The 24442-nt window shown below is 38.0% G+C and overlaps 1 protein-coding gene across 3 annotated transcripts in view; it reads left to right on the top strand.

Annotated features, from left to right (window-relative positions):
- Cep41 (centrosomal protein 41kDa) overlaps window positions 1-24442 on the top strand; it is a 47086-nt gene that overhangs the window by 13734 nt on the left and 8910 nt on the right. The window contains exons 2-6 of one of the 3 annotated variants that reach the window (XM_013036430.1): window positions 686-749; window positions 10659-10706; window positions 14593-14654; window positions 15844-15913; window positions 23153-23297. In XM_013036430.1, coding sequence (XP_012891884.1) covers window positions 686-749; window positions 10659-10706; window positions 14593-14654; window positions 15844-15913; window positions 23153-23297 — 389 coding nt within the window. Of the gene's footprint in view, window positions 1-685; window positions 750-10658; window positions 10707-12825; window positions 12898-14592; window positions 14655-15843; window positions 15914-23152; window positions 23298-24442 lie in introns of those variants that run through there. The other 2 variants (XM_013036432.1, XM_013036431.1) reach the window with 2 other exon arrangements.

Genomic DNA, 24442 nt, shown 5'->3' on the forward strand with positions numbered 1-24442 from the left:
TACAATGCCTTTGTGCTTATAGCCTTTCCTCCCTTAATGGATTTTACATTCACCATAAGAATTTACTGTCTTATGATTGGATTCAGAGACTCAACTTGCCCTAAGCTGGAGATGAGCCTCAGCTGCCACAAGAGCAGATGCCACAGCAGTGACATCTGTAGAGCTCAATGTGAGCCTGCCAGGCTCAACATCTGGAGCATCTGGGCCTGCCTGCCATGTTTTTAGGAGAGCTATAGATAAAATCTGGAAGTGTCCTGAGGAGATGGTCTAGAAGCTCATTAAGATCATGATTAAAAAGAGGGATAGGACAACATCCTTTTTTGTTTTAATAAATTTCTTTATGTTGGTTTGCAATGGTAGACTGGAAAAACTGAAGGGAGATCAATTTTAAATTCGTAGCGAGAGATCATTTTTTAAAGAGTTTTTTTCCTTATCACATATTGCTCTGAGATTTTGATTTTTAAAAAAAGGAAGTATTTTGACAGAAACTAGGTAACTGTCTTCCTGTAAGGAAGTGCCATTGTGAAGAGTCATGATCTAAAGGACAGCTGGCTCTCTAGCACTCATCTTTTCAGTTTGTGATAATTTAGCATTTGTTGCATTTTTTTAAAGTATCTGATACTCACCTGATTGCCACCCTTACCTTATATTAACCTGTTTAATTTTGAATTTTCTCATTTTGTAGTATCTGACCAAAAGGATACCACAGAATCCAAAATATCAGCATGTCAAATCAAGACTGGACACTGGTGAGTAAAGTTAGAAGATTTAAAAAATTGTCCAAAAGCTAATTACTGACAAGGAGTAGACTATCAAGCCTGATACAAAACACAGATAGCGTTTTCTTATTATCTTGCCCAATCTCTCAGGGCTCAAATTCATCTTCAGATGTCATTTTTCATGCCAGGGGCCGGTGACTCATGCCTATAATCCTAGCTACTCTGAAGGCTGAGATCTGAGGATCGCAGTTCAAAGCCAGCCTAAGTAGGAAAGTCCGTAAGACTCATCTCCAATTACCTACCAGAAAACCAGAAGTGGTGCTGTGGTTTAAAGTGGTAGGTGCTAGCCTTGAACAAAAGAGCTCAAGGACAGCATCTAGACCCCTAGTTCAAGCCCCATAACTGACCAAAAAAAAAAGTTTTCAGATTATCAGTAAAAAAAATTTGTATTCACATAATTTAGTTTATTCCTAAATAATCAAAATATAGAAATAGTAGAAATTAAAGAAATGAAATCCCAAGAATTGAAACCTACTCTCTAAGTGTAGGGCTGATTCTAAAGAAATATCAGGTCATTTATTTTGGATACCTCAAATATATTCCTTCAGAGTGACTGTAATAGATTACACAAGTACATGTTTGTTCAGTTCACTGTGGATTGTGGCTTTTACAATTAAAGATCTTCAGTTCAAGTGGATGCAGACTGACTTGACTGAGTAACTACAGTGCCAGACAAAATTTAATTAGTGCTTCAGTCAGGTGAAAGCCAATTTCCATGCTATTCACATCTCTCACTGTGGTGATAAGGACGCTGTCCAGATCCTAGTAGATTTGCAGTCTCGTGAAGTTTGGATTGTTTGGTTATTTTTTTTTCAGCCTTTTAAAGGCTTCTGTGCAAAATCAATCTGGCTAAGATGGTTTTGCTGGTGTATTGAGGGACTCTCTGTTTTTCAGTACTGAACTTTCCACCCGTGCTTTAAGACAGAGGAAAGGAAAGGAGAGTGTTGCCTTTGTTTTAATCATAATCTTTATTTTCTCTTTCTGTTTTTCCAGTCTCCTTCAAAGGCATTGTTTTCCATCAATAACATAGACAAATTGAATGTATCACTTTTGCAGATAGTATTTCTTGATATCTTCCTTTTAAACCTTTTCCTGCCATACAGATATTTATCCTTGCAAATATCCTGTTTGATGGGCAGATGAAAATATTATCAGTGTTTTAGAGGAAGAGGAAATTGTAGCCAGGAGATTTTGTGATTTAGTTGAGTTCAATAAAGGAGATAAAACTAGGATTGCTTTCAGGGTGAGGAATTAATCCTGGAGAGCAGGTGCAGCTCAGTGTACTGTCTCTTAGTCTGTTCTGCCCTGTCTTTCCCCTCATCTTTCTTTATTCTGCCACAACTATCAGCAACTCCATCTGCACCCAGATCCCTCTTAATTGCAACCTTTGAAAGATGTGATTCTGGGAAGTACACAGCTCAACTTAAAGTTCCAAAGTCTATATATGATTTTTAAAGGGAACCATAAAAGTGAATTTCATTTGCAACCTTTACACCTCCTTGCAGTGACAAATTTTAAGTCTTTAAATGCTTGGGATATATATCTTCATGGTGGAATACTTGCCTAGTATGTGTGGGGCCTGGGTTTGATTCCTAACATTACAAAAATAAAGAAAGGAATTCTAGGTAGTCTTTGCCTGGTTTCCCACAGTGGCAACCTCTTATAAAACTATACTGCCCCAGTCAAAATTGTGATATTGACATTGATACATAGTTCATAGTATAGAACACTTTGGTAACCACAAGGATTCCTTATGCTGTCTTTTGCTAGTCATGTCTGTTTTCTTTCTCTAACCTCCAGAACCTTTTATGTTCTCACTTCTATCTCTGTCTTTCACAAATTGTGTGTATAAGGAATCATACAGTGTATATCCTTTGAGATTGGTTTGTGTGTTTGTTTTGCTTCTGCAGGTGGAACCTACAGCATATCACTAGTTTGTTTCTTTGTATTACTGGCTAGTGTTCCCTGTATTAGGGAATTCCAGATCCTTCAACTGTTACCCATTTACCTGTTGAATGATATTATCTTATTTCCATTTTGGGCTATTACAAATAGAAGTGATATAAAAATTAATGTAACTATCTTTGTGTGCCCTGGATCAAATGGCAGTTTGGTATTATAGTTGTTGTTGTTGTTGTTGTTTTAAAGAAACTGCCCGATTATTTTCCACAGTGGCTGTACTATTTTACATTGCCATCAGCAATGGATGGCATTTACCATTTCTTTGCATCCTTTGTGAATTTGGGGCTATCATCTTTTTTGTTGTTGTTGTTGTTATTATTTTTAGCCATTCAGATAGAGGTATAGTGATAGATCACTGAAGTTTTAAACTTCCCTCATGGCAGCTCATGAACATCTTCATATGTGATTTGTTTTCTGTTCTGCCTTCATTGGAGAAATGACTATTCATGTATTTGCCTATTGTAATTGAATTGTTTACCTTTTTACTGTTAAATTTTGACAGTTTCTTATATTTATTTGCTATTAGCTAATTACTGAGATATGTAGTGTGCAAGTATCTCAATAAATACTTGAATAAAAGAGATAAGTCATCTTCTCTAAGAGGATCTTTTCAAGAACCAAAGTTTTCATTTTTTTCAGTACTTCCTTTTAGGGATCATGATTCTATTATTAATTTTAAAAACTAATTCCCTACCCTATGTCTCAATTATATTTTTCTGTAATAACTTTTTTCTTTCTTTTTTCCCTTTAACTTAGTGCTTCATGTTTGCTATGCTACTACCTGACCCATTTCTCCTTTGTGGTCTGGTTTTTGAGGTAGGATCTTTCTTTTTGTCCTGGCTGGCCTGCACTGAAATCCTCCTATTTATGCTTCCTGCTGTATCCAGGATGACAGGTGCATATTACCATGCCTGGCCTTTTTTCTGTTGAGAGGAGATCTTGTAAACTTTTTTTCCTGGATTTTCTTGGAACCATGGTCTTCTTTATTTCAGTCTCCCACATAGGTGGGATAGTGGAAATGTACCACTGTACCTAGCTAGGGGTTGAGATAGAATCTCATGAACTTTTTGCCTATGCAAATAATAATAATAATAGTAATAATAATTCTTCTCACTTTTTCTTTACAAAAGTACTTTAGCTATTCTAATTCCTTTTCTTTTCCGAATATCAGAATATTCTTACTTAGATTTACAGATCTTGCTATGATTTTGATAGGAGTCATTTATCATTCTGGGAAGAATTGACATCTTTACTATGCTAAGAACTATTCATATGTTTTCTATCTCTGTGGACCTGCCTATCATGGGCAATCATATAAGTGGACTCATACAATAGATAGCCTTTGTACCTACTCCTTTTACTTAATGTACTGCTTCCAGTGTTCATCTACATTGTAGCTTGCATCTGTTGTTCATTCCTTTTTATTGCCAAATAATATTCTGTTTTCAAAATCTTCCATATTTTGTTTGTGTACTCATGAGTTGACGGACATTTGGATTGTTTACACTTTCTGACCATAGTACTTCTGAGAGCATCAGTGTATACAAGTTTTCCGTGTGAACATGTGTTTTTAGTTCCCTTGGGTATATACTGAGGAGCTGAGTTGCTGGTCATATGGTATTCCATGTTTAATTTTTTGAGGAGCTGCTAAACCATTTTCCAAAATAGCCACACTACTTTACATTCCCATCAGCAGTGTGGGAGAGCTCTCTTCCCCCACATCCTCGCTAATGGTGGCTGTTGTCTGTCATTTTGATCCTAGTCACCATTGTGGGTGTGAAATAGTGTCTTATTATGATTTTGATCAGCATGTTCCTAATGACTATTGATGTCAAGCACCTTTTAATGTGCTTCCCAGCATTTATCTCTGTGGAGAAATGTCCATTCAGATCTTTTGCTTATTCTTAACTTGGGCTATTTTTATTGTAAGCGTTTTGTATTTTATTGTGGATACTAGACCCTTATCAGAAATATGATTTGTGAGCATTTTCTCCCATTTTGTGGGTTGTTCAAGGTTTTTGTTGTACTTAACTGGAGCAGTAAAGTACATCTATCTATCTTCCCCAGAAGTGAAAGTCTCCCCTAACAAATTTTGTAATAGCTTTTGGAAGGGTGAAGCATATCTTGCTGCTTTAAAGCCCAAAAGTATTTTAAAGTCAGCGTGGGAGAGAAATCTCATTCTAGTGTTTGTTTTTTTTTGTGTATGTTTCAAATTTAGAGCAAGATCTTCTTGTCATATTGCGTTCCCACACAATTTTGTGACTTACTTGGTATAATGCACCTTTGGTTGATACACTAAGATAACAGAGCACATCAGCCTTTAGGGACCAACAGGGCCTGGGGCAACCTGGACCGAGTGCTTTTTCTAGATGTTATCATTGCCATGTGTACCACAGGGGGAAAAGTTTGAGGGATCGTGGTTAAGAAAACCCACAAGAGACCTCATAATCCAAGTGCTACAGAGAGGTTCTCTCTCCTGCAGGTTTCAAAGCTATGTGGTCAGAGCAATAGAAATGAATGCAGAAATCGGTGTGCGGTTCCCATTTATTTTCTTTTTTGGGGGGGCTGGTCGTGGGGCCTGAACTCTGGGCCTAGGCGCTGTCCCTCAACTCTTCAGCTCAAGGCTAGTGCTCTACCATTTGAGCCACAGCACCACTTCCGGCTTTTTTCTAATGTGGTGCTGAGGAATCGAACCCAGGGCCTCATGCATGCAAGGCAAGCACTCTACCACTGGGCCACCTTCCCAGCCCCCTGCGGTTCCCATTTCTAAGCTAAATACATTAATCTTTTCCTACCAAACCAACCTTTCTCTGAGCTGTTCAGAGTTAAACACAAAAATTCATGAATTCCATGATAGTGCATCTGCACCCAACTCACCTTCTACTGAATTCTACAAAGACTGATACCCTGCTGCTACATAAAGATTATTGTTTGTTTCCATACTTCTGATTCTACTTCTCATGCTGTAACTAATGCTGTGACTAAATTCCAGCATTACTTTAAATTACTTTGAACTTGTAGCGTTTCTTTTGTTCTATATTCCTGAACACACCTTACAAACATCTACAGTTGCCAGACTGTGCCAGGAGTGCATTATGCTTCTGGTATTATGCTGGCATTCAGTCAGCCACCACTACTGGTTCTTGTGTATTCTCCAGGTTTTCCAGCACTCTCTGGGGTTCTAGGCTGGCACTCTACCACATTATCGTGTGTGTGTGTGTGTGTGTGTGTGTGTGTGTGTGTGTGTGTGTGTGTGTCCATACTGGAGCTCTCAGGACCTCATTGTTCTTGTTTTTTTTGTTGTTGTTGTTGGGTTTTTTTTTTCCCCTCAAAACTGGTGTATGCCATTTGAGCCATACTTCCACTTATGGCTTTTTTTTCCCCCCTGTTTAATCAGAGATAAGACTCTTACACATTTGTATACCTGTATATCCTCAGATCTCAGCCTCCTGAGTAGTAGGCATGATCCAACAGTACCCAGCTTCACATGATCTTCTAATCTTTTTTCTTTTTGGTGGTACTAGGATTTGAACTTAGGTACTCAAGCTTACTAGGCTGGCACTTGAGCCACAACCCAGCCCTCTGTGGGTTTCTGTTCTTCCACACTGAGCTTCACTGCAGGATGGTTAAAACCAAACCACAAGCCACTTCCTTATTAGCCCCTTCTATTCTTGTTGGCCATATTACACTCTCACTTGGTCTGTAGTAAGTCCAGTTTTACATTTCTTTAACTTCTCAAATTCTTCCTAATGACTTGTACTTAGTCTTTTCTAGCCTATTGTAATTTTTGTAGAAATCGACTTCCTTTTGTTATCTCTGTACAAACTAATCATTTCCATTTTTCTTCCTTTATCTTCTCCTGAGTATTTTCTAATAGCTCAAGTTATTTGCTTTTATTTGGTATTTATTTCTGTCTCTTACGTCAAAGGAAGAAATATATGGGAAAGGCTTTGACAAACCAGAAAGCACTGCACACACGTATAACTTATTAAGGTTAACAAAGGACCACTATGTCTCTTTTCACTCTTTCTGCTCCTTCTGAGCCAAAGAACTTTGCTGTAGAGGAGGGAAATATTGAAGAAAAAATAAAGCCATGAAGTTGTCTCTTAGCAACTGAGTTCGTGCCTTATAAATCTTGCACAGTCTAGATTGCTGTTCTCAGACTCACTTGCTTTTCTTACAGATTCAGTGCAAATAATGTTATTAGAGAAACACTTGGGAAAAAAATCTAATGAATGAGTTACTCAGTGAATCGATTGTACTCTACCTTTGCACAGGACTATTGATGTAGTTGTGTTGTTTCTTTCTCTTGATTCTAATTGTAAGACTTTTGTTCCACAGCTTTCATTGTAACTTAAGTGGTAAACAAGCTAGAAGATAAATATCACTTTATACATGTCTAGGTTGCCTGAGTCAATATGGGTGGTATGGGTATACCATTATATAATGTTATGTAATTAACATATGTGCAAGCAGTGCACATTTTGAAGAAACTCAGGTGTGGAAAAGCTCAAGCCAAGTTTGGGCGTGATGACTTATATTTTAAAATAACTTGCTATGAGGAGTTTTCAAATGGTAGATCCGGATGGTAGATTTCACTCAGCAAATTGTTTTGTAGGGTCTCCTCTACCAGACAATGGGAGAGATAAAGATTGTGCGTGTGTGTGTGTGTGTGTGTGTGTGTGTGTGTGTACGCGCACATGTGTATGGACACGGATAAATAATCTTGGGCTTTCCGTCAAATGAGGTAGATAAGACAGCCCAGTCAAGGCCCGTGATGAATGCCTTGTGAGTGGCAAGCAGAATGCTGGAGGAGTTAAGAAAAGAAAAAGGTCACTTCCAGCAGGAAGAGCTTAACAAAGTGATGTTTTAGAGAACCTGAGACTCACAGACTGTTTGTCAGGTTTAATAATTAAGGCCAGAGTGAAGAGGCAGTTAGGTTGTTGCCATCTTCAGTACTTGGGCAAGAAATTAAAACTAGGCATCAAGCAATGAGGCGCTGTTGACTTGTTTTTCTTATCTAGAAAACTTGGGCAATACTGTACAATTTAGTATTTAAAAAAATTAGTTATCTGCTATGTTAAGAGCTTCTTTTATATAAAAGACATGTTTATAAATTGTGAAGTTGATATATTTCCTGTCTTTGCAAAAGGTGTTCAGAAACTATTTCCTGATAGGATTAGGTACAGTAAGATATGACATTTTGTATAAAATAAAGTAAAATTCTACTTTTCATACTTCCTAAAATCATTTTTAGGGATTGCAGACATCCAACCATCTTATTTCTCTAGTGGAAGCAATGTGGGAATTGTCTGTTCTCTTTTCTCCCCCATATTTGGAGAGAATGAATGTCTACAATGAAAAGAGTTCCTTATTAATTAGCCCCCTTAGATTTGTGGGTTCTTTTGTCAAATATTTGCATAACTTTGCAAGAGATTTTGTTTTTCTGCCTCCTTCTTCTTTTTTTTTTTTTGCCAGTCGTGAGGCCTGAACTCTGGGCCTGGGCGCTGTCCCTCAGCTCTTCAGCTCAAGGATAGTGCTCTACCACTTGAGCCACAGCACCACTTCCAGCTTTTTCTGCTTATGTGGTGCTGAGGAATCGAACCCAGGGCCTCATGCATGCAAGGCAAGCACTCTACCACTGAGCCACCTTCCCAGCCCCTCTGCCTTCTTCTTTAGTAGGAAAAACAAATGATGAGCAGGACAGCTTACATCAGAGCATTGTGACAGTCACAGTTAATTTTAGACACTCTTTAGTCAAACTGCTATTGATTGGTAATACAGTATTTTAACAATAAAGATGACATGAAGAGGGTTTGCTGTTGTTTTCCATCCTTAGGGAATTTATAACATCAAATGGTCCTCATCCATTGTGATGAAGGATGTAGCAATTCCTACAAATTTACCTTATAATCCTGCTTTTAAAGCAAGGGCTGTGGGTGTAGCTTAGGATGGAGTGCTTGCCTAAAATATATAAGGCCGGGGCTGGGAAGGTGGCTCAGTGGTAGAGCACTTGCCTTGCATGCATGAGGCCCTGGGTTTGATTCCTCAGCACCACATAAGCAAAAAGAAAAAGCAAAAAGAAAAGAATAAAATATATAAGGCCTAGGGATTACTCTCCAGCAATGCAAATAATAATAATAGTAGTAGTAATAAAGACAGCAAGATAATAACTGGAAAAGCCAGGTGTTTTGTGAACCATATGAGAAACAAGGAAGCTGGGAAGTCACTGGACAGATTGGTAAGCCTAGTTGATTCTAAGTTTTCTGACTGGACTTCCTGAAGCTTCCCTCACCCAATCAGATAAGTGCCACGTCCTCAACTGGGAGAACTCAAGAACATAGACCTATTCTGTCATATATGCTAAAAATAAGATAGGGAGAAGCTGGACAGCATGCTGACAGCATTCTGACTTGCCATCTTCTACCCTTATTGTGTCAAACAGGCAAGTCTAGGCCTAGCTGCAGTGTTGCATAGGAGAAGAGGGATGTCCCACAGTTCTGGTCACTTCTCAGGTCAACTGTGAGCTAAAGAACCTAGAAAAAAGATAACATTTGGTTCTAATCCTATTCTTTGGTGGTTGGGGCCTTCTTTTGACATACTTATTGTCCCTTGAGAAAGCCTCAGGCCTAAGCTGCCCTGACTGACTGAATGTCTCTGGGAGCTTCTGAAGGACAAAGCTGGGTCTAGGATTGCCCGATTATCCTCCTTTCCAGTCCTCATACAGGCTGTGTATGGCTAAAGATGAACAAAACAAAACAAGAACTAGATTTTTATTCCCTAATGAATTCATGGTAAAAAAATTAATAATAAGGTGTTTTCTTTAAAAAAAATGTATATTGTGTTTTAGAGCAAGGATTTTCATCCTCTGCTTCTTACCCAAACACAAAGAGTTATCCAAAGTAGTCCTTCTAGGTATCAATTAATGTCATTAATTGGAAGCACTTATTTGGTCTAAAATTGGGTCAGTCTATCTAAATCCTCTCAAGACTTAAAAAGTTAGGAGCATGATTTTAGAAATGAGGAATTATTTTGAATGTTTTTCTTTTGCCATATTTTCAGGTGCCAGATACAGCTTGGTATATTGAATTGAATCAAATCATAGCATGCACAATTTTTTTAAAAAAATAATAGCTTCTGGCTTGAGAGCTAGAATTGAATTCATTCAGAAACCAGAATGATCCTGGAGCAGTTATAAAGTATGAAAGCTCTCCAAACCACTTTGGCTAGAACCTCTTATTGTAGAACCAGACCATAAAACATAAGGGCGGGGTCCTCCACACAGTGGTGGGAATCTGCTGTTATTTCTTAGCAAATCAAGTTCATGGTGAATAGAACATCCAGACTGTGTGGTCTGGTTGAGGCTGCAACATCAGCATGAATAGCAGAACACCAATTTCAGGGAGAGGAGGTGACCATGGTGACAAAATGGAGGGGAAAGGGTTGCTTGGGTAGCCTCAAGGACACTTTTTGCACAGCCAAAGAACATTGCCTCTTTCTTGCTCCTTCTCATTTTTACACACACACACACACACACACACACACACACACACACACACACACATTATGGGGAGATTTAGGAAGGAGGAAAGCCTTGATTCCTAAAAGAAAAAAGATTCAAAGATAGATATAAAATATCATCAGTGTTTCTTGAGACTGATAAATGTTTGGCAGGATGTACCCCACCTTAAACATATTCAACCAAAACATTTCACCTTTGCTTTCATATATTTGAATGATGTTGTGTCATCCAAAAGACTTCTTATTGTGTATGTGGCACATTTGTCTCCTGTCCAAGGTCCCAAAGGAATAGGACAGGCAAGCTGGGGGAGAGGGGGTACTGGCTCTTCACTTGATTTTCACAGGTGTACTCATTGTCTTTCATTTAAAGCTTTCCTAAAATTATTTTCTTTTTAGGTAACAGTATGACAAAATACATTGAGAAGCTAGAAGAGATCAAAAAAAGTGAGTAACCCCATTGATGGCTTGGGGAAATGGAACGCTGTAGTTGTCTCTAAGCTGGTCATCCACTAAGCACTATGCTCTGCAGCTGACGTGTGGCGAGCTGTGGGAGTCAGGTGAGCCTGGCAGGTCTGGAAGGATGTGGGAGACACTGGGAACCCTCTTGGCCAGCTCCTAAGACTAGCCTATGGTCTGAGCTCTGCCCAACTTACATCCCATAGGGAGTACAAATGTGGGAATGTGAAATGAACTCTGAAGCAATCAGTACCCTGGCTGTTAGTTTCATTGTGCTACAGTTTTCATGGCCTTTTGAGAGTACTTAGTCTTCTCTCTCTTCTTTGGTCTGCCTGAGCCAGGGTAATAATATCTCTCTTCATAATAACATTCCTATGAGTATAACTTAGACAGTATTGATGAAAGACTAAGAGGTCTGAAAAAGAAAGAGTTTGTTCTTCCTTTTCTACAGTATCCATTCATTGCAGCCTGTTTTCCTTTCACTAAAAGTCATATTTCATGCACATCCTTTTCAAAAACTAATCTAAAAAATAACTAATATTTTGTGGAGTTATCTTACTAGTCACTGAATGCATTGCCCTTGAATAAAAATCATCTTTTTCTTCAGTGTGTCCAAAACTGATGGATAATGTACACAGCAAGGCCAGAATTAAAGTAGTCAAATCATCTCTGATTCTAAGACTGATTTGCTCATGTCTTAAGTAGAGAACCCAATGCTAGAGGACCAGCTAGCTAATGGTAGTAAAGCGGTGCTTGGATCCCAGTTTGGAACTTGCCTGTGATAGTAAATCCTTCCTGGAAGAAAAAAATCTGAAATCTAGAATCCTCCAGAATTTTCCTTCTAAACACAGCAGACCTTTTCATTTAAAATGATAATCTTCCTTTTGAATTGCTGCAGTATGGGAAAACCTGTGACAGTAGATATGGACTCAAGATCAGCTTTCTGCTTAATACCTTTACTTGTCTTATTGAGCTAGAAGAGCTGGCTGGCATTATTAGATACTTTTTAAAATTTATGCCAACAGGATCCTTCTCAGACATTTCACATTATTATATAAGTATGATGAAACATGTCAAATCTCCAAATTATGAAAAGAACCTTATGTACTCACCTCCACTTCATGGCTGCCATCCTTCAGTTATCTAAGGTAGGCCTTAGGAACAGCCAGCCGGTTGTTTGGGTTTGTGGTCTCTTTGACTCCCTTCCACTTGTAGCTGAGTGTGAACCCACATGTCTTCAGCAGAAATTTGTCCCGTCAAAATGCCTTGTTCCGCCCAGATTGACAAAACCTTTGCTTAAATCATTTATTTAAAAGTCCAGTGTGATTTCTTGAAAACCTAAACTTACATGGAGATCATCTCCCAAAAGAAATAATCTTGGAACAGAGCCCTTGAAAAAAAATCCTTCCTTCCTTCTAAAGAAGTTCTGGGCTTCCGTTCCTTTCACTTTGATCACACACATTGGGCTCATTCGGACAGAATTCTGTTAGGTCTGTTTGGGAGCTATCTTCTTCTCTTCCTCTGTTTTTAGTTTTGTGTGTTCTCTTGGGTCAGAAGGGAGGAGAACATTGCCTTGTTTCCTGACACCCTAGACCCATCCCTTTGCTTGCCTTACCTCAGTTGCCACGTCCATCTGAAATTGCAAACCTATTCTGTTACTTCCTTTGATTGGCCTTCTACTTCAAGTCCAACTTCCTTTTCTTCTGAAAACGCAGAAATCCTTTGTAATCTGAACATTCTTTCAACTATGCCCAGGGAAAATAGATGCTCTGTGTCTATTGACTGTTTTACAAAGCCTATTCTTGGGGCCTAGTGGTTAAATGATACTGTTGGACTCAGTGTGAAACATCCTAGATAGTCAAGTCTCTGTCCTTCCAGTAACTCGAGAGAGGCCAACTCAGACCCTGCACTTACTAGAGAAGCAAACCTTGATAGTGTCTCTGAGCTGGGATTATCTGTCTCTAACACAGAGTTTGAGAGAAGCCCCACTGCAGAAGCTCCATTCTTAAAGCTCTGTTCGCTCTTGGGAGGACAGACTGACAGAAACTTCCACGGCATCCTTTATATAAATTTATATATAATTTAAAACTTAACTTTAAGACGTCTAGTTTGATCTTTTATCTCTGAAAAATAATGTCAGAAAGTCCTACTGATGGCTGTCCTTCCAAACCAGAACCAGGTATGTATGCTCATTATGCAAGGGGCTGCCAGTATTGGTGCTAAGGACCACAGGATTACCAACCACAGGAGATAGCAAAGCCTGGGGTTTGCTTAGTGTAATCTGTGTTTATTCGGAGGGGATTTGAAGGTGTACATTTTATGCTTAGAAGTATTTCAAACTATGTAACCATACAGAAAGAATATTAATAGATAAATGTCAAACTACAAACTACTTGAAAGCTATTGACAGTTTCTCCCAATTGATTTATTGCTGTTTTGATTCTAATAAGTGAATTCACACAAGTTGGTGGCATTTGAAGAGAAAGGTCTGGGTATTTACTGGTACTTTTTGAGGGTCTGTTCAGCTTTTTGGATCTGTACCCTGGCAGACTTGGGCAGTTTTATTGTCCCTGGGTTTGTTACCTTGTTGTATGCAGAAGAAACTGCTCTAAGAATATTCTAGGAGTAATAGTCTCTTTTCCAAATTTCTCTATGACATTTTAGGACAGAAGGCTATTTTTTAAGGTAGTATCATTTCCTGACTAATAAATATTAAGGTATTTGGTAAACCTCTTCCATCCAGTGTGGGCTGGTTTTTGGCAAATTCATGGTACTCATTAGTGATACCAGGTAAATGATCTTATATACATGTCATCCTTTCCTTGGTTGCTAGGAATCTTGGTTTATGAGATATATAGGAAAGGCCATAGCAGTTATCCAGCCAAGCTTTAGTACTTCTTTAATAGTGAAGCTGTATTTAAAGAGTTAGAGATACTCAAATAAAAAACCTAGCAGAAGGAGGGATTTTCAGAGTACAGTGCTGAAAACTCTTCACTATTACTAGTTGTCTTCAAAGAAGTTTAAGGAAGCTAACTTCTAACCTGCGTCTATAAGTAGATACTAGATACAGTGAGATCAGCTCAATTTTTACAGTTTAATATGATAGAAAGAATTATCAACACAAGTATAAAGAATGTCCCCATTTGGGTTATATCTCAAAAGTATAAGTATAGTACTGATTAAATATTGATTGGCTGGTTTTTAGTTTATTTTAATTGTGGCAAATACACAACACATAAATTTACCATTTAAATCATTTATTGGTTTTAAATATATTCTCATTGTTGTCAACAAAGATCTAGAATTTTCTCAGCTTGCCAAACTGAGTAGTTTAATTTGAGAGAGAGAAACAGATTGACTGACTGACAATAATATGAGATTGTCAGGACCAATCACATCCTGTGCCCTGCACATATATACAAGTGTTGTTCTATGTGTCCAGCAGAGCTGGCAGCCACAGGAAAATTACTGCTGTCTTTTGAAGCCAGTCAGAATAGTAGGGTATAAATGCCTAGCCAGCTGTTTGGCCCAGGGCAACTCAGCTTCTCTGGGTCTCTGTCCTTATTTGTAGGTGTTTATTCCCTGCTTTGTTCTCAAAAGGGATTGGAGGCAGTTTACAAAAACTCATAGCTACAGTAGGAGCTCAGTAAAAAGAAAATGCTTTCTGACCTATGAACAGAAAAAAAGCAGGAAAATGAAAAAATGATACCATAACCTTTCCACCTCATTTTAACGTGATATGTGTGTATATCATATATATATATATATATATATTATATCAGCTTGTTAGAGAATTGAAAGATAGAACTCCATGACTAGAAAGCATTAATAGCTCTAAGAAAGGAAAATCAATCTGTTTTATCCTGCTTTTCAGATTATAGATATAAAAAAGATGAACTTTTCAAGAGACTGAAAGTTACCACTTTTGCCCAGCTGGTAAGTGTCGTTCCTGTTGAGTGAAGACTGATCTGTGTTGCTCTACATGGCATTTCTAAATGTAGCTGTAGGACTCTATAGTGGGGTTGCTTCTGATTCTTCCATTTCACCTGGGAATGGATAAGTTGGTTTGTAGTGTGTATGTTCTTTCATGAGGATGGTGGAATTTTTTTTTCTGTAAGAATTCTGTAAAGAAGGTATGTTCTGTTCATCAGATTTATGGTTTCAACTTTATTTTTCATTATACATTTAATTGATATTTAGAATCTATAATTTTAGATTCAGGGTTGTTTGGATATATTTTTTCCTATGGAAATCAAGTAATTCCCCCTTTCTTATGACTCTTCTAAATTGTTCTTCTATGAGTTGTTACTTTGGGCAAGTTATTTTCTTCTTTCATTGGAAAATTATGGACAAAGTATTTCAGCAGCCCCAAATAAGAGTTGTGTTTGTATGATTCAACTTGGATTTGGGAACATATGAACTGTGTTCTGAGATTTGTTTTAAAAATGAATGGTATGGCCAGGCACTGGTGGCTCATGCCTGTAATCTTAGCTACTCAGGGGACTGAGATCTGAGGATCCAGGTTTGAAGCCAGCCTGGACAGGAAAGTCCATAAGACTCTTATCTCCAATAACCTACTCAGAAAAAGCCATAAATGGCGCTTTGGCTCAAGTGGCAGAGAAGCTCAGGGACAGAGCCTAGGGCCCTGAGTTCAAACCCCAGGACCAGCAAAAAAAAAAGAACAATGTGTTAAGGTATAAAATACTTAAATCAGTATATACATAATTACATTTATTTCTTCATTATATGGAGAACTATCATTATCATTTACTCTATTATAGGTCAGTAATTTTATTTTCAAGAAATGACATGCAAAGGCAAGAATAAATACAGATGCAATTTTAAAAGGTCTAATTCGTGTATCTTGTCCTAAATTATCTTTTAGATCTTAATCCTTAAGTATAGTGTTTTAAACAAATCTTTTCTTCTGGAATCTTCATCTATGGTGTGAGTACCACTTTAAAAAGTAAAAAGGCCTGAAATTCGGACTCCAGTTGAGGATACTGATAGATTCCTAAAAAAGATATTTTTGATGTTTAGTTTCCCTGTTTTGGTAAAAGATAGACTTGTTTCTGTTTAAAACAAAGCACCCACACGTCTGTACCTTTTATTCTTTCTCTACCAGGTTATCCAGGTAGCTTCCCTATCTGATCAAACACTGGAAGTGACAGCTGAGGAGATTCAGAGGCTCGAAGGTAATGAGAAATGAGGATGTGGAAGAAATGACAAATTGACCATTTGACTACAATACTCACTATATACCTTTCCTGGTGTGTTCACAGGCACTCTGGACTTGGAGGTTTCTACTTGGAATTAGATAGTTTCTCTCAGAGAAATGCTGTCTGGTGCTTGAATCATTAAGTCTTAACTTATCCAAGAAAGCCATCTGGTTTTCTGGCTTTAACACATATACCTTTCAATGTTTCAGATGTGATTAATATACTATTTATTTTATTTCAGCAAAATTTTAGTGCCTCTGTATGCATATGGTCACAGAATTCAGTGCTCAGAAACTATAGAAATGACAAAACAGCTCCTGGTTGTATGGAATGCATAGTCATGAGTATACACATAAGTATATATACCTGTGGCGGGGTGAGGGAAGATTGATAACAGTACATAAAATTACTAATGTGGCAGAATTTAACGAAAGAATGGAAAGCAATAATCATTTGTTGCGTATGCATCACTAGGCACTTCACATGAGTTTTCTTATTTAAACTCTTTGACAATTCTCAAAGAAGGGCATACTTCATAAACAGAAGCCTAGGATTTAAAGATTAAGTCACTTGCCCAAGGTAGTAAAGCTTGTAATAAATGGATCTGGGATGCTGGTGTATCTCTGGTAGTGACCATTATCATCTCACTTCATCATGAAGGATTCTGGAAAGTTCTTGGGAACGATGCAGGTTGCTGTGGGTGTTCTGAGGAAGGAAAGGTCTTTCCAGTTAGAAGACCAAGGCAGGCTTCCTTGAGATATTTCAACTAAGCCTTGGAGGGTTGCGAGTTAGGAGAAGTTATAAGCCAAGAGGCATCCTAAGAAGGCACAGAGGGGAAAGGACGGGCAAGCATGCAGGCAGTGGAACAGTCCGGTCTGGCTGTGGTCTAAGGGAGGATTGGGCACTGGGGGAGAGGGAAAGCTGGAAAGATAAGCAAGCTCCAGGTTTCCTTTCTTAAATACCAAGTGGAAAATAAAACCTCTGTAGTTGTACTCTCACAGAAAGAATACACAGACTTCAGGTCTTGATTTTATCCTGAAGTACTCTGCAATCAATGCGTGCCTGTTTACTGAAGGGGAATGTGTTTGTTAAAGTTGATGTAGGTCAGGAATTTGACTTCTGATTTCAAAGACAAGTTTCTCAGGAAGTCTGAACACTGGTTTTGTGGGACTCAGCTGTCATTTCCCTGGGCTGGTTTTTGTTAGGCAGAATAAAGAGAATCTGAAAACGACAGGAATTTATCTTTAACAGATGCCTCTTCCACGGCAAAGAAGTAAGGGCTCTTTGTAACAGAGATAATTGAGTCTTCTCATACAAGTACTCTGAATTTTAACCAGGTTATATAAGCACCTACATTTTGTCCTTTAATTCATTGTTGAAATTGCAGCACCAGAACATATGGGCACAAGCAATTTTCTCCACTGAGATGAATTTGTACAGCAAAATAGGCTCTGGTAAAGTAGGACTCCATAATGTGAGAGTAATATTAGTGTTTTTCTAGTGCTCTACACAAGATAATAGCTCACTCAGAAGTGCCTGTAGAACAGATTGTATCTATATACATGTTTTGTTACCTTTGAAGAATATAAAAATCTTCTTTTATAAATACTTAATGCTTTTTCCTGACTTAAAAATATATTTCTAGTAAATGTAAAAATTGGCAAAAAAATACATAAAGATAATTACAACAAATATTCACCATTGAGAATATTTTGGTCTACTTTTTCCCACCTGGTTTCTTACCCCTGCCAAATCCATACTCCCTGAGTAGAGTTATTATGTTATGCTACTTTTAATGAACTTTTTTTTTATATGTCATTAAATAGACTTCAACAGCATGACTGTGTAGTTATATAACATCTGTCTTTGGGAATATACCATAATTTAATTATTCTCCCATTTGGGGCAGTTCTTTTCGTTTTTTCACATGCTACATTGTGTGTATGTGTGTGTGTGTGTGTGTGTGTGTGTGTGTGTGTACTTTTATAACTCTCATTGTTCCCTAAAGATAAATTTCAGATCATCAAAGGTAGAACCATTGCCTCACTGTCACAGTGTGGCTCTACCTGACTGTGTTACTATCAGGAGTGAAGGGGAATACCATGTCTCCCTATCCCAGCCACTGCTGAGTAATTACCGTTTTAAAAAATAGCTGTTAGTTCAATAGATGAAAATGGTATGTAATAATTTTATTTTTAATTTATTTGATAATATTGAGCTATATATACACATATATGCACATGTACACATGCATGCACATATTACTGTTTGTATATATTTCTTTTAAGAACTTTTAAATTAGTTAATTTTTGTGCCTATGCTGACGCTTGAACTTAGGGCTTGTGCACTGTCCCTTAGTTCTGTTTTTTATTTTTCACTCATGGCTGACACTACAACTTGAGCCACAACTCTACTTCAGGTTTTTTGGTGAACCATTGGAGTTAAGAGTCTCATGGACTTTCCTGCCTGAACAGGCTTAGAACTGAGATCCTCAGATCTTATCCAGTTGAATAGCTAGGATTACAGATGTGCCACCAGTGCCTATCTTACATGCCCTTTCCCACTTTTTTCTTACTAGGATGTTTATCTATTTTTTTTTTTGGTGGGGGGAGTCTTAGCGCTTGAACTCAGGGCCTGAGTACTGTCCCTGAGCTTCTTTTGCTCAAGGCTAGCACTCTGCCACGTGAACCACAAGACCACTTCTGGCTTTTTCTGTTTATGTGGTACTGAGGAATCAAACCTGGGGCTTCATGCATGCCAGGCAAGCTCTCTACCCCTAAGCCACATTCCCAGCCCTATTTATCTATTTTTTTAAAAATGATCTGTAAGAGCAATAATAATAATTGATATCTCTATACAATAGAAGAAATATTAGGTTGGAACAAAGGAGAAATATCTTTACTTGATTACTTGTAATCAAGTAAAATGAATGTAACAGCAAAACAAAACCCTAAAGCATAGAACAGTATGGATGGAATTCTCAAGGACATATGAAAAAAGAATGGGAAGTAAAATATATGCAAAAGGACATAGCATTTTATTTCTGGAAAGAGAGTATAGAAAGTAGTTCCATTGCAGGAATTGCTGCAGGGCTTCCAGGTTTGCCATAAGAGGAAAACCTCCTTTCCATATTAAACATTGTATCTTGTTTGTAATTTACTCTGAGCAGATGACCCTTTGTTAACTAAAGAGCTCATTTTTTAAAAATGCAAATTAAGTATATTAATCTTTGTTACAGATTTTTTTTATAATTTGTTATTTATCTTTAATTTTCTTTGTGTTGGTTTTTGACATTCATTTTTACCTACTCTCCCTTACTGGGTTTTCCTTTATTGCTCTAGATTTATGATATCCAAAATAAGTTAAAATAACTATTTTCTTTTATTGGTATATTTAGTTCATCTTTTTTGTTGCTGCTTTTTTACATTTAAACCATCTGTTCTATATTTTGATATGTGATGTAAAGTGATTATGTAAATTTGATTTTTCTAGATAATTGAGAAATTTACAACCTTGTTTATTCAGTAGTTTTTGGGGGTTTTTTTGTTTTTGTTTTTGTTTTTTTTGCCAGTCATGGGCCTTGAACTCTGGACCTGGGTTCTGTCCCTCGCTATTCTGCTCAAGGCTAGCACTCTGTCACTTGAGCCAAAGAGCCACTTCCAGTTTTCTGGTGGTTATTTGGAGGTAAGAATCTCACAGATGTTCCTGCCCGGTCTGGCTTTGAACCATGATCCTCAAATCTCAGCTTCCTGAGTAGCTAGGATTGATTACAGGCATGAGCCACTGGTGCCCAGCTTATTCGGTAGTTCTTTTAACCACTGATTTGTTATGTGGATGAATTAACTTTTTATGTCTATTCCAGGATTTATTTCTGTGTCCTCTATCATGTTCTGTTGTGCTGATTATAGTTCTGCACTGTATTGGTCATTTGCCTTTCCCCACCAGTTTCTATCTGATAAAGCAGGTTCTCCAAAATTACCCCTAATTTTATTTTATTTTTTTGTTGTTGTTTTTTGTTTGGGTTTTTTGGGGGGGTCTGGTCGTGGGGCCTGAACTCTGGGCCTGCGCGCTGTCCCTCAGCAATTCAGCTCAAGGCTAGCGCTCTACCACTTGAGCCACAGCACCACTTCTGGCTTTTTTCTTTTTGCTTATGTGGTGCTGAGAAATCGAACCCAGGGCCTCATGCATGCAAGGCAAGCGCTCTACCGCTGAGCCACCTTCCCAGCCCCCTAATTTTATTTATATGTGTTTGTTGTTGAAATTCTTTTTATTTTGCTTTTGTGCCAATACTGTTGCTTGAACTCAGGGCCTTGCACTCTTGCTCAGCTATTTTGCCCAAGGTTAATGCTCTATTACTTGGCCCAGGCTTCCACTTCTGGTTTTTTACTGGTTAGGGATACAAGTCTCGCCGGGTGCTGGTGGCTCACGCCTGTAATCCTAGCTACTCAGGAGGCTGAGATCTGAGGATCACAGTTCAAAGCCAGCCCGGGCAGGAGAGACCGTGAGACTCCTATCTCCAATAAACCACCAGAAAACCGGAAGTGGCGCTGTAGCTCAAGTGGTAGAGCGCTCGCCTTGAGCTGAAGAGCTGAGGGACAGCGCCCAGGCCCAGAGTTCAAGCCCCACAACCGACAAAAAAAAAAGGTTTTGTCTGCCTAGGTTGACTTCAAACCTCATTTCTCAGATCTCAGCCTCCTGAATAGCTAGGGTATAGGTATGAGCCATTGGTATCTGGCTTATCCTTAAAATTCTTTAAGTTTTTAATCAGAATTAACCATTAAGGTAACATTACCATTAAGGGTAACACTTAAATTTGGGAAGGATCAACCTTGTTTCACTTTCAGTCACTAATCAGGAATACACATTTTGTATTCTCTTCATTGAGGTCTTCTTTAAGGCCCCTAAGAAGAAGAATTATAAATTCTCTAAAGGACTTAAAAGTTTTGTATAGGTCTTTTATAGTTGTTTTAGTTTTATTCATGGTAGAGTCTATAGTTATTGTAAGTGAAATGTTTTTCATGTTGTTTTTTAATCAGTTTATAGGAAAAATGTTGCTTGTTGATTTGCAGATTTAAAAAAAATTATTGCTCTTAATCTTACAGCATTCTCTTAAAGTTTCTAGCAACCATAAGAAAATTAAATTTACTATCTGCTTAATAATAAAGCATTTTATTTCTATTCTCACATTATATTGTTTAGAACAGCAAGTTTCTAAACTTTTTTATCTCAGTCTTCCTTTCTTAAAAGTTATTGAGGATCTCGAAGAGCTTTGGTTTATATAGATTTTAGCTATTAAAATTTAATGTGTTAACATTTTAAACTGAGCCAGGTGCCAATGGCTATTTAGGAGGCTGAGAACTGGAAGATAGAGGTTTGAGAGGTTGGAAGCTAGCTAAGGTATAAGGGTCTGAGAGAATCCCTCTCCAAAATAACCAGCAAAAAGCTGGGCTGGAGGCATGGCTCCAGCCATGATAGAGTACCAGCCAAGCAAGCATGAGTCCCTGAGGTCAAAATCAGATACTAGCAAAAAAATAAAAAAATTAACAAACCTAAGCAAACTTAAACAATGTTTATTTCACAAGCTAGCCTCATAAACATAAAACCTTTTTATGTGGTACTAGGGAACAAATCCAGGGCTTCATGCATACTAAGCATGTGTTGTAAAACTAAGCTGCAGCCCTGGTCCCTAAAATACATTTTTGTGAAAGATAAAACAATTTTCAAAACAAAATTTTTGAGGCATTGCTTTACAAAGTTTGCAAATCTCTTTGATGTCGGCTTTTATAGAAGGTGGCTGGTCTGCTATCTGTATCTACACAAGTCTGTTAAGTCTGCTGTTGGGCTGACATATCTGAAGAAAATGTGACTCACACGGTAGTGTACTTGAAAGAGGGAGGAATATTTTAGTAGGCCTTTCACATAACTGGGGTATTTTCCTTTGGCACTACACTAAAACTTGACAACTAGTTGTTTCTGCAAACTTAGCTCCAGTGGAGAATCTGAGATCATTATCAATGAACTTTTCATACTCAGTTCATTTGAAGTCCATTGATCTGTCTTGGACTTTGAATGAATCTTTTACCCAGACATGTTTTTATCCTATGCACTGGTGGTTTGGAAAGGTATCTTTTCACTAACCTGTGAAGATCTGAAACATCTTACAAGTATGGGGATGCAGCTTCTCATACTTCAGCTCCTGATAACAAATACAAGTTCCAAAATTCTGATTTTTGCTCAAAATCTCCTCATCAACAGATAAAATCAGCTGCTTTTTGTTTCATTTTGGGGTTTGTTTTTTGTTTTGTTTTGTCAGTCATGGGGCTTGAACTGAGAGCCTGTGCACTGTTTCTGAGCTCTTTTGTTCAAGACTAGTCCTCTACCACTTTGAGCCACAGCTCCACTTCCAGTTTTTGAGTGGTTATTTGGAGATGAGAGTCTCTAGGGAATTTTTCTACCCAGGCTGGTTTCGCACTACAGTCCTCAGATCTTAACCTCCTGAGTTGCTAGGATTACAGGTATGAGCCACTGGCACCTAACACCATCAGATGTTTTTCTTGAAATGACAGACTTATTAATTCACTTTTGAGAAAATGTCTGTCAAATACACAAGTCGAAGTAAGCAGAGTTTCCTGTCAGTTTTCTTACCAAGACAAAGTATTTATGGCAAAAATGGCTGGCTCAGCTGCAACCCAGCAAGTGCTTTGACATTTTTCCTTAAGATAACTACAGTGCTTAGGTACATAACAAAACCAATTATACATGGACTCACATTTCATCACTCAGAACACTGTACTTCAGGGTCAAACTTAATAAAATGATTAATCATGGCCTTATCAAGGACATCTTTAGTATGACTGCCATATTTATTTACTGTGAGAGCATGCTGTTGTGAAAATAGGATTGCTGATAAAATTTGATGCCACTGCATTAATGCTTGCTAAGGTGTTAGCAGTTTTATTCACTTGTTATTTCATACCATCAGTGTAGATATCAACATCATGAAAAAGACATCTTATGAAGATACTTTCACTTTGGATACTTCCCACAGTTCTTGAGGATTCCTGGGTATCCCAAGTCCTAACTCTCAAACACCGGAGTGTTTTAAAAACTTCTAGAACAACTTAATAATGCTAATAATATTCCTTTTTCTTGACTTGATTTTAATGGAATTACCTGAAGTTACATTTGAATTATTTCTTCATTTGCACAATTTAGACAATGATTCTGCAAACTCAGAGCCAGATGCAGAAATCTCTACTGGAACCAATGGGAAAGGGAGCCCGGGAGAGCAGTCACCCAGCCCTGTCCAGTTCATCAACAGCACAGGAGTGGGGGAATCCAGTCGCTCTACTCTTCAGAGGTGCTCTTGTCTGATTTGTGTGTTCACCACATTTTACCTTCACATTAATCTATTGATGTAACTACTTTAAAAACAGAAATGGGGGCTGGGAAGGTGGCTCAGTGGTAGAGCGCTTGCCTTGCATGCCTGAGGCCCTGGGTTCAATTCCTCAGCACCACATAAGCAAAAAGAAAAAAGCTGGAAGTGGCGCTGTGGCTCAAGTGGTAGAGCGCTAGCCTTGAGCTGAAGAGCTGAGGGACAGCGCCCAGGCCCAGAGTTCAGGCCCCACAACCGGACCCCCAAAAAAAACAAACCAGAAATGGCAGTAGTGACATTCCACGTGTTAGTACCAGCCTTTCCATTCCTCTTTGTATAAATGCTACCTCCTAAATCTGTTTCACAACATTCTTAACTGAGTCAGTATAATACTACATTAATAAGAGTATTAATTTTCACTCCCTGGTTCCATTCTTCTCAGCCTTTCTACAGGTAAGTTCATTATTAGAACTTACATTTCCAAGTAGTATTTTTTTGACTCACAGTGTAAATTTTATTCTCTTTTCTGTCTGCTGTAATTCATAATTGCCCTGTCTAGATTCAGAAAAACACAATGCCTCCCAGAACACTCTGGTACAGAATAGGTGCAGAGAATACCAGAAGACTGGTATTGCTTCTAAAACTGCATGTGGTTTGTCCTTCTTACTCCATGGACTTCATTCCATGTGGCACTTTTTCACACATATAAACTTTTAATTGTAAATCTGGGGCTAGCTTTCAGAACAAATCTATTCCTTCTACTAGTAAAATAATTCTACAGAGAAACTACATTCTACTAGAGAAAGAATTGCTCTATCAATCAATACCACTGTGGGCTTTTCCTCCTTACTTTTGTGAAGGAACTCATAAAAATGCATTCAAGAAAAGATAGGCTAACAAAGCTTCCGTTGAGGATACAGTTCCATATCAAATAGATTTTCTTCTTTGGTTCAATGAAATAGGCACCTTTATGGCATAGAGTTTGTGTTTTGGGAAGTAAATGTAGAATATGTGTGTTAACATGTCCTAGGAAAATGGCCATCTCCTTACTCCACAGTACTATCATTACTTGCCATTTTGTTCACAGCTCTTGGTTTTTTTCAGTCCCTGGGTAATTTTCATCATATTTT

The sequence above is a fragment of the Dipodomys ordii genome, unplaced genomic scaffold, assembly GCF_000151885.1.
Source record: "Dipodomys ordii isolate 6190 unplaced genomic scaffold, Dord_2.0 Scaffold285, whole genome shotgun sequence".
Lineage (NCBI taxonomy): Eukaryota > Metazoa > Chordata > Mammalia > Rodentia > Heteromyidae > Dipodomys > Dipodomys ordii.